General features: G+C 41.3%; 1 protein-coding gene across 3 annotated transcripts; it reads right to left on the bottom strand.

Annotated features, from left to right (window-relative positions):
- Positions 1-766: 766 nt before the first annotated feature.
- On the bottom strand, positions 767-14,069 carry LOC135555992 (serine/threonine-protein phosphatase 4 catalytic subunit B). Of its 3 annotated transcripts, none has more exons than XM_064988841.1 (9): positions 13,912-14,069; positions 13,171-13,448; positions 13,040-13,091; positions 5,169-5,219; positions 4,875-4,976; positions 4,375-4,548; positions 2,770-2,896; positions 2,389-2,578; positions 767-2,182 (listed from the first exon to the last, which is right to left on the bottom strand). In XM_064988841.1, exons 2-9 carry the CDS (start codon positions 13,278-13,280, stop codon positions 2,053-2,055), a joined length of 936 nt encoding a protein of 311 aa, XP_064844913.1. In that variant the 5' UTR covers positions 13,281-13,448; positions 13,912-14,069; the 3' UTR covers positions 767-2,052. The 3 variants fall into 3 exon arrangements, with proteins under 3 accessions (XP_064844913.1, XP_064844912.1, XP_064844914.1); XM_064988840.1 differs by having other exon boundaries at positions 13,949-14,069; XM_064988842.1 differs by lacking the exon at positions 13,912-14,069 and adding an exon at positions 13,663-13,905.
- Positions 14,070-14,731: the final 662 nt, after the last annotated feature.

The following is a 14,731-nucleotide window of genomic DNA, read 5'->3' as shown; positions in this document are numbered from 1 at the left end:
TGGGGGAGGCTGTGAAACTCTCCTGCCATTGTTGGGCTCAAGGGCTTTGACACCTCTCACTTCACACCTGTGCTAATTGATCTGATCTGTCCGAGCAAGCTTGGTAGCCTTAACTTCGCATTCAGTCCTTATAAAATATATCATTAATATTTATTTTTCTTCTTGGCTTTAAAAGTAACTTCAGACTAAACATTACTCAGTTCCAGGTTAGATGGTGTTTTCAGGTTTCTTGTGTTTATTTTGCTGGTAGTTGGTTTGCCAGCGCATTCGTTGTATATACCTAGGAAATAATCTTTGGTAGTAGGAATCCTTCCAGGCAATTCTGTCCAAAATTAGGTTGCAGGTCTGGAGTTTTGATTTGAAGGTTGTTGTGGAGGGTAGAATCCTGTATATGTCCTTGCAGAAAAAAAAACTATCTAGCTCTTAATCCATCTGTCTGTAAAAACATGCTGAAAATGCAGGAGCCCATCTGCTCATTAGCTCTCTCTGAATGTTTTACTCTGAATTTCCACATATTTAAATATATAAACATATATGTGGAAATACACAGCAGTCACGCTGGACAAGTGTGCTAAAATGTAATCTACAAATCACCACACTTACTCATTTCATGCATTCTGTAATATTGCTATTAGGAGTTTGGTTGGGAACAACACCCAACAGTATATCATGTCTGGATACATAATTGAAGTAGGTCAAAAACAGTTATCTTCTTCAATCCATGCATCAACTGGCTAAATAAACAGAACTTGAAACCTCCAGCAGATAAAGGAGATTGATACAAAAAGATTTTATTTTCACAATATCAAAAGTCAACAGTGAACCCTACAGAGATTTGTGGATCAATAGGCATCAACAGGGTAGAGAGAAAAAAATAAACAGTTGTGTGTAGTGATCCCATTTAACCAGTTACTTTATTTTTGTTTGAGTGTAGGTGCATGCTGAGTAGCATTGAGAACAATGTTTTTGAAAACTGAGTTGGAGACAAAACACAAGCAAACAGTAAACTGAAATAGCAAACTGGAGCAAAAATCATTTTTGCAGTTCATCCTTTACACAACAGTTATACAAAAATCTAAGAAAAGAAAAATGTGTAAGAAATTATGCATATGGAAAATTCAACCCAGAAATGGGGTTAATTTCCTATATCTGCAGATTAAAATATTCTCATCTCCTTTCAAGTATCCCGCCATCTGTAGGACAATGTTCCCATTTTCAAATGTAAAAATACTACAAGATTAGGGGGAATGGCAAATACCAAACAACTCAATGGCAGCAAGAGGGGATAAGAGAAGTTAATAGGAGGGGAGGAAGAAAAAGGAGAACTCCGTGATGGCCATTTTATAGAGCTGAAATAACAACCGTCATGGGCACAGTTTCAAACGGACCCAAAGCGGTCACAACTAAATACTTCATGATCTTCCGACCAAGGTCTGGACAGTATCAGCAGTATGGTAATAGCTCCACCTTATCCTCTGATAGGGTAGGTGGATAGAGGGCTAAGTAGAGTTTCTGCCATATTGCTCACACCGACACAGCCCTTTCATTTCTCCAGTGGGGAATCAAGAAGTGTCTAGAGTGGGGTTTACAACCCTGGTCTTGGAGTGCGGCAGACACTTCCTGTTTTTGATTATACTGACCTGGAAGACCAAGTGTGTTGAATTTAGGCAATCACTGAACAATAAGCTTAGTAGCTCAGTGTGGCTCTTTGAGACAATTGTACAGTACCTGCGGCACTCCAGGAACAGGGTTGTCTACCCCTGGTCTAAGGGTCAGTTTGAAACAGAACTGAAGAGATTCAAGACACCAGAATCCATCCTAACATAAAGGGCGCGTTCCTCTGCCCAGGCATTGCTGACACATGCCAGATCTTACAACCCCTGGATAGGTATTTTAAGTATCAGCTAACCACATCAAGTTATAGCAAACGACGCATCAAGTTATAGCAATCGACGACAGTCGATGACGTGGCACGTAACCATTGGTTGATGCACGCAACGCCTAAGCAGGGGAACGCGACCAAAGGCGCCATATTCCCTCCAGGGTGAAAGGTCACAGGAAGTAGTCTGCCACTGGCTTTTTGGAGGGAATGCCCCTGGTCTCCTGCGGAGCGGCTTCAAATATGATGAACTCCCTCTGCAGGTGCTCATCCAGCTCCAAGATGGCCGCCACATTACCACATCTGTTTGTCACAGAGAGAGAGAGAGACAGAAGGGGGCAGGAGAGAGAGGTGGTTGCTATTGCGACCTAAACATTGTTATAAGCTAACAAAGCACATGCATACACAGCAGAGTTTGGCAATAAACTCAGCAGTTCAAATACAGAATATATAGGACGGGAGAAGAAAACGAGACAAGCAGGCAAGAAAAAGATGGACAGGACACAGACCTGTAGCAGTAGTTGGGAGCAGACCACACAGTGAGTACGGTCTCATTGAAGTGCCACTTGTATCCCTCCATGACCAGCTGGTGGGCCCTGCAGATCATGTGGATGTCGTTGGCTGCGTTGAACTGGGCCACCACGTCACTGCCAAACAGGTAGCCCGCCCCCCTAGGGCTCACACCCCACCCTGTGGTGTCTGGGAGAGTGAGAAGCAGAGAGACATTCTGGTTGCTACTGGAGTCATCTCATTCCTTTTTGTTGGGGCATAGATGCTACAATGTGTGACAGGATGACTTGGAGGAATCTTCACCATCTTGCTTACAGCAACACGTTTTTGGGGCACAAGTTTATTTAGGGGGTTGTTTCTGGACAGTACCAGTATCTTACCTTCTGGGTCAGACCACAGCAGGTCACACATGGGGCCGTCGTGAGGCACTTCCTGCTTCCTGTCGATAGTTCTGATTTGGTCCAGAGTTTGAATAGATGGAGAAAGGCCGCCGTGCACACAGAATATCTACACAAAGAGAAAATATAAACACAACATGTAAAGGGTTGGTCCCATGTTTCCTGAGCTGAAATAAAAGACCCATGACATTTTTCATACGCACAAAAAGCTTATTTCTCTCAAGTTTTGTGCACAACTTTAGTGAGCACTTCTCCTTTGCCAAGATGATGCGCCACACCTTTCAGGTGGACGGATTAAGAAGCCGATTAAACCGCATGATCATTAGACAGGTGCACCTTGTGGTGGGGATGATAAAAGGCCACCCTAAAATGTGCAGTTGTGTCACAACACAATCCCACAGTTGTCAAGTTGAGGGACTGTGCAATTGGCATGCTGACTGCAGGAATGTCCACCAGAGCAGCTGCCAGAGAATTGAATGTTAATTTCTCTCCCATAAGACATCAACATCTAGAGAATTTGGCAATACATCTAACAGGCCTCAAAACCGCCGACCCCATGTATGGCGTCGTGTGGCGAGCAGTTTGCCGACGTCAACATTTTGAACAGAGTGCCCCATGGTGGCGGTAGGGTTATGGTATAGGCAGGCATAAGCTATGGACAACGAACACAATAGCATTTTGTTTAATCAAAGGCAATTTGAATGCACAGAGGCCCATTGCTGTGCCATTCATCCACAGTCATCACCTGAAATTGCACAGCCCCATGTCGCAAGGACCTGTACACAATTCCTGGAAGCTGAAAATATCCCAGTTCTTCCATGGTCTGCACACTCAGAGATGGCACCCATTGAGCATCTGCGGGATGCTCTGGATCAACATGTATGACAGCGTGTTCCAGTTCCTGGCAATATCCAGCAACTTCACATAGCCATTGAAGAGTCAGACAACATTTCACCACAATCAACAGCCTGATCAACTCTATGTGAAGGAGGTGTTGCACTGCATGAGGCAATTTGATTTTTCCAGGGTATCTGTGAGCAACATATGCATATATGTATTCCCAATCATCTGAAATCCATAGATTAGGGCTTAATTTATTTATTTCAATTGACTGACTTTCTTATATGAACTATAACTCCGTAAAATATTTAAAATTGTTGCATGTTGTGTTTATATTGTTGTTCAGTCTAGTGAAGGCCTTACACAATCCAACTCCAGAAACAGGTTTCTTTAAAAACATTCTTCCTCATACAGCAGCAAAACATGTTTGAACCGATGAGTGCAATTGCGATCGTTACTTGCATTAATTACATAGTTAACAATTACAATTACTAGAGCTAGCAGGAAAGATATAAAGAGGGGAGATTGTAGCGAGTCATGCTGTTTCAGTGAGAGCTAGCTATTTAGTGAGACTAGCCATCTAACCATAACAATCTAGCCTGGTCCCAGATCTATTTGTTCTGAATTGTCAACTCATATGTTCATTGTCACGTCCCTACTTGGCATGACCATAGGAGTTGGTAAGATGGCACAAATAACAATCAGAGAGAAGCAGAGAAATATGACTGAAGGGGCCGGGGAGCGCACCTTGCCGTCGATGATGGCAGAGAGGGATAGGTAATCAAAGATCTCGGTGCAGTATCTCCAAACAGTGACCGAGCCGTACTTGCGGAGGCACTCGTCATAGAAGCCGTAGACCTGTGTGATCTGCCGTGACTCATGGTTCCCTCGGATCAGAGTGATCCTGTCTGGATACCGCACCTGTGGGAGGAGGAGGGGTTAAGTTACGTGTTAGAATGGGTCCTTCAGAGGGACCCTACTGGCTAAAAAGCAAATGAGAGGGGTGGTAGGTCCAACTTTGACCTATAGAGAGCTTAGGTTAGACACAGGGCTAGACACAAAGGGCACACGTTGCACAGTACAATGAAGAAGAACACAATATTTATTGCATTTCCTGAATTTACATAAGTTTAAATTGAATTAACGCCCACCTCGCATAGCATTAGAAACACTACTACAGAGGCGGTAAAAGAGAGTCAGAAGAATAAAAATAATTGAATAGCTTTGATTTGGCTTCTCTCGAGTACCTTGAGTGCTAGCAGCAGCAGGAACGTCTCCACACTGTAGAAGCCTCGATCCACAAAGTCACCCATGAAGAGATAATTTGTCTCCGGAACATCACCGCCAACCTTGCACACACGCAATTGAAGTGTTAAATAATGACACAGCAAAAAGGGAACAGTAGAATATGACATGTATGTAAATTACATAGAGTTTATGGCATTATGAAGACAAATGGTGCATATGTTGAGTTTGGAACTGTACACACACCGCACAGAGCAGCACTCAGAAATCATACAGATGAAATGCAGACAACTTACTCTAAACAACTCCTTCAGGTCATAAAACTGTCCATGGATATCCCCACACACCTGTGATAGAAAAGGAGAATTGTAGGGAATTAAAGGGAAACAATTCAGGAAGTAAAGCTGAGCAAAAATGTATTTAATCCACCAATACTAAACATGTGCTTGTAACATAGAAAAATCTATATTTTTTGTATTTTGACCTTCAACAACGTTTATTAGAGGTAAGGGTAGCGCTATCTTGAATTGCCATGGTAGCGCCGATGTGTCATTGCATTGGTAGGAGGGAGCAGATTGTGAGTTTTGGCACAGAGACTGCAAGTGAATGCTGCCACTGGGAATTTCCTCACCTCTACTGGATTGTGATCTGGACAACAATATTAAGGAATGAAACTGTATACAATTAATTGTGATGTAATGACATGTATACAATTAATTTTGATGTAATGACATGTACACTTTAGAGTATTTTTTCAGTTGATGAGTCGGTGAAATGAAATTGACAAGCCGAGTAGACAAAAATCAGCCAAAATGAGGCAAAGTAGTTAATAACTAGCTAACCAGCCTACTTGATTGAGCTCAACTTGTCTTTATGTAAATATTTTCATTGATAACTACAAACTAAAATACTCCTATTGACCCTTTGAAGAGCATTTGTCATTAGGTATGAGCTAGACCTAGCTAACACGAACTGGCTAATGATTAAGTTAAATATGAAGAAGTGCTGCATGGTATACTGGTATGGTATACTGCATGGTATACGGTACCAAAACATCATGATACTTATGGATACCAACATTGTAGAACACCATAGTGCCATTTCATATGATACTACCTGCGTTATGTGTTAATAACATTTAGACTACGGGGGGGGTTGAAGAATGAGTTGCATGGCTAAACAAGGAGTTTAGCTTAAGTACATGTTCATTAAAAGTCGTTAAACCTACGCCCTGGTTTGTCATTATACAAGGAACAAACATAACATGGTGTCGAATCGGTAGTCGCTATGACGAGACAAAGAGAAAAGAAAGCAGTACTCTGCAAATTTCCATGATGAAAATTGAACATTCTACCACAAGTGAAGTGACATGAGTAGTTGAAGATGCTAGCTTGCAAGAGCGACAGTAGCGAGAGCGAGGCTGCATTGGAATCTGTTGACGAGCAAGTTGATGAGCAACATACTGAAGAGAAATTGACACTGTTCCTGTTCTCCGTCATGGATAGGCTTAGTCCTTCTACACAGTTAACAGGAAATCTAGCTGACAGTTGGAAACATTTCAAGCAGAGATTCAATATCTACCTAGTAGCCAGTGGAGCAGGGGGTGATGACAAATTGAAGGCTTCCATTTTCCTGCATGTTATTGGACATTTACAATAGCTTTCAGCAAGACGAGGCAAACTTGACATTGACTGTACTAAATTTGAGGAGTATGTTGTACCATGCCAGAACATCACGTTTGAGAGATACAAGTTCATGATCAGAAACAGGGTGTCAGTTTTGACCCGTATTTGGCTGAGCTGAACACACTGAGCAAAACGTGTGAATTTGAAAAACTGAAAGACTACCTAGTGAAAGACTTTCCTGTCTGTGGCATACTTATAAAGCATTACACTCCACGCAGTTTGGCTTCAGAGCGAAACACTCCACAGAAACGGCCAACTGCTTTCTTCTGGAAAATGTGAAGTCCAAGATGGACAAAGGGGGTGCTGTTGGGGCTGTGTTTCTGGACCTAAGGAAGGCTTTTGATACTGTTAACAATGAGATTCTCATCACAAAATTGTCCAAGTTCAACTTTTCCCCTGATGCCTTGAGATGGATGAAATCATACCTTGAAGGCAGAACTCAGTGTGTCAGAGTGAGCAATGAGCTGTCGCCCACTCGTAGCTATGATGTGGGCGTGCCCCAAGGGTCAATACTGGGGCCCCTCCTGTTCAGCCTGTACATTAATGATCTGCCTTCTGTCTGTACTGGGTCTGAAGCTCAAATGTATGCAGATGATAGTGATATATGTGCATGCAAAGAGCAAACAACAAGCTGCACAACAAGCTGCACTCCCACGGCCTCCTCCACATCTCCTGATGTACTGGCCTGCCTCCTGGTAGTGCCTCCATGCACTGGCCACTACGCTGACAGACACAACAAACCTTCTTGCCACAGCTCGCATTGATGTGCCATCCTGGATAAGCTGCACTACCTGAGCCACTTGTGTGGGTTGTAGACTCTGTCTCATGCTACCACTAGAGTGAAAGCACCGCCAGCATTCAAAAGTGACCAAAACATCAGCCAGGAAGCATAGGAACTGAGAAGTGGTCTGTGGTCACCACCTGCAGAACCACTTCTTTATTGGGGGTGTCTTGCTAATTGCCTATAATTTCCACCTGTTATCTATTCCATTTGCATAACAGCATGTGAAATTTTTTGTCAATCAGTGTTGCTTCCTAAGTGGACAGTTTGATTTCACAGAAGTGTGATTGACTTGGAGTTACATTGTGTAGTTTAGTTGTTTAAGTGTTCCCTTTATGTTTGAGCAGTACATATATATATATATATATATATATAGACGAGCAAGGTCAGATCGGAACCGACTAAGATACAGTAGAATAGTATAGAATACAGCATATACATATGAGATGAGTAATACAAGATATGTAAACATTATTAAGTGAATGAGATACCATAAAATGGTATAGAAAACAATATATACATATGAGATGAGTAATGCCAGATATGTAAACCTTATTAAAAGTGACTAGTGTTCCATTCCTTAAAGTGGCCAGTGATTTATAGTCTATGCCTATAGGCAGCAGCCTCTAATGTGCTAGTGATGGCTGCTAACAGTCTGATGGCCTTGAGATATAAGCTGTTTTTCAGTCTCTCGGTCTCAGCTTTGACGCACCTGCACTGACCTCCCCTTCTGGATGGTAGTGGGGTGAACAGGCAGTGGCTTGGGTGGTTATTGTCCTTGATGATCTTTTTGGCAATCCTGTGACATCGGGTGCTGTAGGTGTCCTGGAGAGCGGGTAGCTTGCCCCGGCATCAGGAAGACCGCACCACCCTCTGGAGAGCCATGCGGTTGTGGGCGGTGCAGTTGCCATACCAGGCTGTGATACAGCCGGACAGGATGATTTCAATTGTGCATCTGCAAAAGTTTGAGGGTTTTAGTTGACAAGCCAAATTTCTTTAGCCTCCTGAGGTTGAAGAGGCTCCGTTTCACCTTCTTCACTACACTGTCTGTGTAGGTGGTCCATTTCAGTTTGTCAGTGATGTGTTCGCCAAGGAACTTGAAGACTTCCACGTTCTCCACTGCGGTCCCGTCGATGTAGATAGCAGAGGGTGCACCCCCTGAAGTCCATGATCATCTCCTTTGTTTTGTTGACGTTGAGTGAGAGGTTGTTTTTCAGGCACCACACTCCCAGAGCCCTCACCTTAGGCTGTTTCGTCATCATTGGTAATCAAGCATACTGTGGTGTGGTCTGCAAACTTTGAGTTGGAGGCATGCTTGGCCATGCAGTCATGGGTGAACAGGGAGTACAGGAGGGGGCTGAGCATGCACCCTTGTGGGGCCGCAGAGTTGAGGATCAGCAGAGTAGAGGTGATGTTTCCTACCTTCACCACCTGGGGGCGGCCTGTCAGGAAGTCCAGGATCCAGATGCACAGGGCAGGGTTCAGACCCAGGGCCTCGAGCTTAATGATGAGCTTGGAGGGTACTATGGTGTTGAATGCTGAGCTATGTCAATAAACGTATTGTTTGAGCCGTTGAATTGAGACTTCACTTTGTCTCAATACTTACGTTATATATATATATATATATTTCCATCCCGCGAATGCTACCATCTATCCACGGTCTCTGGTTAGGGTAGGTTTTAATAGTCACACCGGGTACCACATCTCCTATACACTTCCTCCTAAACTCAGTCACAGTATTCGTGTATGGTCTTGATTATTTTCGCAAGCTGCCCGGAACATATTCCAGTCCACGTAACCAAAACAATCCTGAAGCGTGGGTCTTGATTATTTTCGCAAGCTGCCCGGAACATATTCCAGTCCACGTAACCAAAACAATCCTGAAGCGTGGATTCCTGAATAGTGCGAAGCATGTGTCCTTCCTGTTTGAGTTTCTGCCTATAGGACGGGGGAGCAAGATGGACATGTGGTCAGATTTGCCGAAAGGCGGACAGGGGGGGGCCCTGTAAGCATTCCGGAAATTTGAATAGCAATGGTCGAGAGTCTTAGCAGCGTGAGTAGTACAGTTGATATGTTGACAGAACTTCGACAGCCGAGTTCACAGATCTGCTTAGTTAAAATCCCCAGTTACAATAAATGCAGGCTCAGGATATGTGGTTTCCAGCTTGCATAAAGTCCAGTGAAGTTCCTTGAGGGCCGTCGAAGTAACGGCTTGAGGTGGGATGTAAACGGCCGTGGCGATGACGAAGGAGAATTCTCTTGGGAGATAATATGGTCTGCATTTAATTGAGAGGTATTTTAGGTCGGGTGAACAAAAGGACTTGAGTTCCTGTATGTTTACAGAATTACACCAGTCGTTAATCATGAAAAACACCCTTCTGTCCCGGAGAGAAATTTATTCCAGTCTGTGTGATGTACTGAGAATCCTGCTGGCTTTACCGGCTCTGACAGAGTATCCCGAGAGAGCCATGTTTCTGTGAAACAAAGTATGTTACAGGCCCCCTTGCTCTAAGCTCACCAACTTTGTTATCGCGAAGTCTAAACCTTTCGAGGGAGGTTCTACTAAGACAACATATGGATTTGTTTAAAGATGGTCATACCATGGATCATTTAGATATTTTATTTTAGGGCCCCTGTAGGCATCAGAAAATATTGAATTTGGCTTTCACTACTATAGCCCATTAAAACGCATTGAATAACACATTCATAAATGGCAAAACAGACAGTCAAAAATTAAATCAAAAGGAATAAGGTTTTGAAGTGTCTGTCATATGTAGAATATGCGCTCAGGAAATATGTGTTCTTTGGACATTTTTAACCCCTTTTTTGCTGGCTAGTGCTGAGCAATTAGCTCTTTTTGAGGTCAGTTTAGTTAAATAAATCACTTAATGTTTTTTTTTTTTACATTAAATGCATTATGTGGGTTGAATGCTGTAACACAGAATAAAACAATTAATAAAAATCCCATGACGGTAATGACTGCCCATTACTGCTTACTAACCATTTATCTACATTAATAAAAATATTTGATGTTTATTATTTCATTCCAAGTCATCATTTCATATAGAGCTGCTGCCTATGCGGTCTGACAAAAATCACTATTTTAGTAGTTTTTCAAAGTAAACAAAGACGTAGCCTACTTTTATGAATGCTGAATACCAACTATCAATCCCTTAGATCATGTATTTTCAGGCTCGCGAAGCAACTGCTTTCTATCTCTCCATCCTGTGTTCTCACTTCTCTCAGTCTCAGGGTCTTGCGCCACACAGACCGGACGAGTTTAAGTGTGCTTAACTATGTAGAATATTGGCCTGGAAACTACAACTCCTTACTACATCGCACAGTTGAGGCTTGATCTGATATATCTACAGAAACTGCATATTATATAGCTTAAACTGAATGATTTTGATGGGAATTTGTGTATTATGTTAGATTGACTCACGGGTGCATCAATAGATTTAAGGATTATGGACAATCAGATATGAAATGTTACATGTTTGCTCAAAACCGTTGGACAATCAAATGTAACTGTCACCTTGCAAGCCGTTTGATAACTTGTACAACTCCCTTCCATTCATTGTTCCATTTTTTATGTGCTGAAGGGTCATCATTACTTGGGGAAGATGAGGACGAGATTGAAAATGGACGAGCAGGAGGAAGTTTGAGCCACCACGTATTACTGCTGCCTCTGTCAAGCTTTTTGACTGGAAGGTAACTGTCAATGATTATTGTTATGTACCATTGGGCCTATGATTTTTTTTTTTTTTCTTAACACTCACTCTCTATATGACACTGTGGTGCACTGTCAGCTCTCAGACCTTTGTGTTGAGGACGACACTATAGACATGTCACCTGTGCACCAGGCAGTCAATAGTTGAATCCACAGTAACAAGGAGAGGCAGGGGCTGAAGAGACTGGACAACATGCTGCAAAAAGTGCTGAGGGACAATCACACCCTCGCAGGACAGATACATAGATATACATAGGTACTCGTGAGGTGACTCCTAGTCTTCACCCAATAGCTTAGATTGTCACTTGTCATTTCCCCTTTCTTGCATGCTTTTCATTTGTTCCCTTTTTGACTCTGTGTATTAGGCTATATGCCTTGTGGAATGTTTGTAAGAAGAAATTTAAGTTGTAAAAGCAAAATGTTATTATATGCTTAATTCTTATATATTGTAATTCCAGTAACATTTTGATGACAATATCCCAAAGATGAAAGTTGTATATAATGTTATGGTTATGATAGCATGATGTAACTTGCACTTTGTTTTCAGGGTGGAATGAGATCATGTATTCCCTTAAGTAATATAAATCTTTCCATAAAGTTATGTATAAGTCTTTCCTTATCAGATGTAAGACTAAATTACATTTGTAATATGTTTTGGTGCATATATGCATTTACTATACTATCCAAATAAGAAAGTGTCTGATCGCAGAACATTCCATAAACTTCTACAAAAATACCACAGGTCTTTAAAACAGCTGTAACTCATTCACAGTTAAAAGGTATTACTATGCTGATATCAGACAATCCTTACAAAACAAGGAAGACTCAATATATGCTAAGTGTTTCTCTATCTTCATTAGGAAGTGTAAATTGCAGTTGTTTGGGAAAAAAAAGTGTATAGCACATTTTCACATGTGTTTTTTCTTGACTGATTACCATTTTATTTACGTCATATCATTTGAAAGGGCTGTTTCTCAGCTTTCAAAATATGTATCATGTTTTCATAATGGTTTGACACCAGCAAAGTATAGCTCATTTAGGTATGCAAGATCTCAGTAAATTCAGGAATTTCAAAACTCTCCAACCGATGAGGCAACAATGCCAATTTGGCGATTTACAATTAAGTCAGGTTTACAGTCTGTCTATCGACATGTCTGTAGAGAATTGTCTTAGCGACATCATGAACAGTCTATCGTCATCCGACATCCAATTTTATACTTATGAAAAAGTATAAACAAAACAGCCTCTGCATGACATCAGCACCCCAGTGCTCCAATTGCATACTTTATTTTATCACCAATAAAACCCATCCGTTTAAAAATGAATTCAGAAAATGTCAACCTAGCAAGCCAGGCAACTAAAAAGCTATTTTCTAAACAATGTTTTGGTTCGTTGTCTAGCCACTTTAAATAATGACCAGAGTATAGCTGACAACATCTAAACTTTAGTTACTTGTGATCTATTATTACAGGAAAGTAAACAAACCTAATTATTTACAAGGTAATGGCGAGCTTACAGAAAATAGCTTAGTGCCATAGTGTGACAAAATAAAAGTTGGTCATTCTGAGAATTTTTAGAACAGCATCATCAAAGGAGGATTTGGTCTGGTTGCTGTGACAGTACGGTAACCACATCAACGTACACTGCGAGTCGCAGAGAAGTAAACTTTTTTCACGTCTGTGCGACAAGGAAAGTGACGGTCTACAGACATTCCACCTGAGTATAAATCAAATGTTGTTTTGACCAGTGACACTGGTCGTATTCTAATTGCCTACAAACATGTAGACCAAGTATGAACTAGACTTTACAGTTAACTGGGGTTCTAAAGCCTAGTGTTTCCATTCCCCCTTAATGTATTCAGCCATCCAACATTACACGTAACACGAGGGCTCAGATTGGGAAGTGCAAATAATGGCAGTCTAGGCAGATCTACGAAGTAACCAAGGTGTCTTCTATTCTGAAAATACTCACAGTAACGGGAGAATCCACCCTCTGTACATTACTCTCCTCTACCAGAATCTCCCTGTAACACAAACGACAGGCTTAGTGATGAAGATTTAGATAGTATCAGAAATGTTATAGTAATATTTGTGTTTAATTACCTGGCCTTGGCACACAGTGCTTTGACTTCATTTTCCTTGATAAGTTCACAACGCCTAAGTTGTTCTATCTGTCTGTCCAGATCACTGATGTCCCCCATTGTCACACACATATGGAGCGAGAGGCTCACACACAACCCTCACTCTGGGGTCTGGAGGAGTCACCTACAGGGCCTCGCAAACACAGTGTATTCTTCACACAGTCACCCTGGTCCGGAACACACACACACTCGCTGTTCAGGCAGTTATAGTCACTAAGCGAGAGCGGCAGATAGAGGGATCTATGGAAGAGTAAGAAAATACATTTTTTTAGAGCATGGTAACATGTAGACATTGTTATATGTCTGTTCTGTTCAATGTGAGGGCTTCAAATAGTGGAAACCCTAATTACCCAAATAGCGTAATAGTTAGCGTTACTAGCGAAGTTTGCGAGTTAGTTAGCATGAAACGAGTTAAACATTAACATAATAAACGTTCGTTAACTGGTAACGTTACCTCAGTCAGATAGTTGGCTGGTCTTTTCATTGAGGTTGGTATTATGGCTATATTTGTGTTCATATGTAATACTCAGATAGTTTGTGGTAGAAAAGAGAACTGCGTTGTTAGGATTAGCTAACAATCTTGGCCTGTTTATCAGGTACTTACGAAATGCTAACGTTGCTTAGCTAGCTAATTTAGCTTGCTAGCTAGCTGTTACCAATGTGTTCTAGTCGAAACGGCGTAATCCAAAACTAACATAAATACCTTTGAATATTGGGGAAGAAGAACTCGAGATACATACATATAGCTGTTTTATTCCACGTAAAAGCAATTTTTCCGCTCCACCACGGTTATCTTTTTTCACCGGTTCACCAAACCACAGCCGGACGGGCTCTGTCTGCAACTTCCGCTGTCGGGAACGCGCATTTCGCAGTCATGAAACGGGAGTCGAATTTTTCAGTTTTTAAGCAAATTTCCGACAATTCAACATTTTAACCTGACTAATGCTGTGTTCTTATGATGAAACATTATAACAAAATCAATGGGGGTTTGACTGTTTACATATATTTTCTACATACTTTCTATTTGGTTTAAGTTGCCACTGAAATACTTTTTCCCATCCTGAAAATGTCAAATAATAACAATATTTATTTGCTATCCACAAACAACTTCACCCCCATTGATGTATATGGACCCCGATTGCATTTTCTATGTATTGGCAATGAGAGGCTTTGAAGCCATTGGCACTCCCCAGAAGGAATTGATGGATTTCTACAGAATTTTAATTGAATGTTGTAAGTACAATGTTACATGTATTTAAGTCTTTTTTGTTGTTGTAGTGCAGACACTAACATTAGTACTTAAAAAATTATATAAACTTTAAGGAAAATGTATATATATTTTGTTTTTTTGTTTTGCACACATGATAAAATATAAATTTAACATGCAACAATTTAAAAGATTTTACTGAGTTACAGTTCATGTAAGGAAATCAGTCAACTGAAATAAATAAATTAGGCCCTAATCTATGGATTTCATGACTGGGAATACAGACAGATATGCATCTGTTGGTCACAGATACCAT

This window comes from Oncorhynchus masou, chromosome 15, assembly GCF_036934945.1.
Source record: "Oncorhynchus masou masou isolate Uvic2021 chromosome 15, UVic_Omas_1.1, whole genome shotgun sequence".
In the NCBI taxonomy this organism is placed as follows: Eukaryota; Metazoa; Chordata; class Actinopteri; order Salmoniformes; family Salmonidae; genus Oncorhynchus; species Oncorhynchus masou.
The sequence above is the reverse complement of the archived record's forward strand: the minus strand, read 5'-3'. Positions and strand labels throughout refer to the sequence as shown.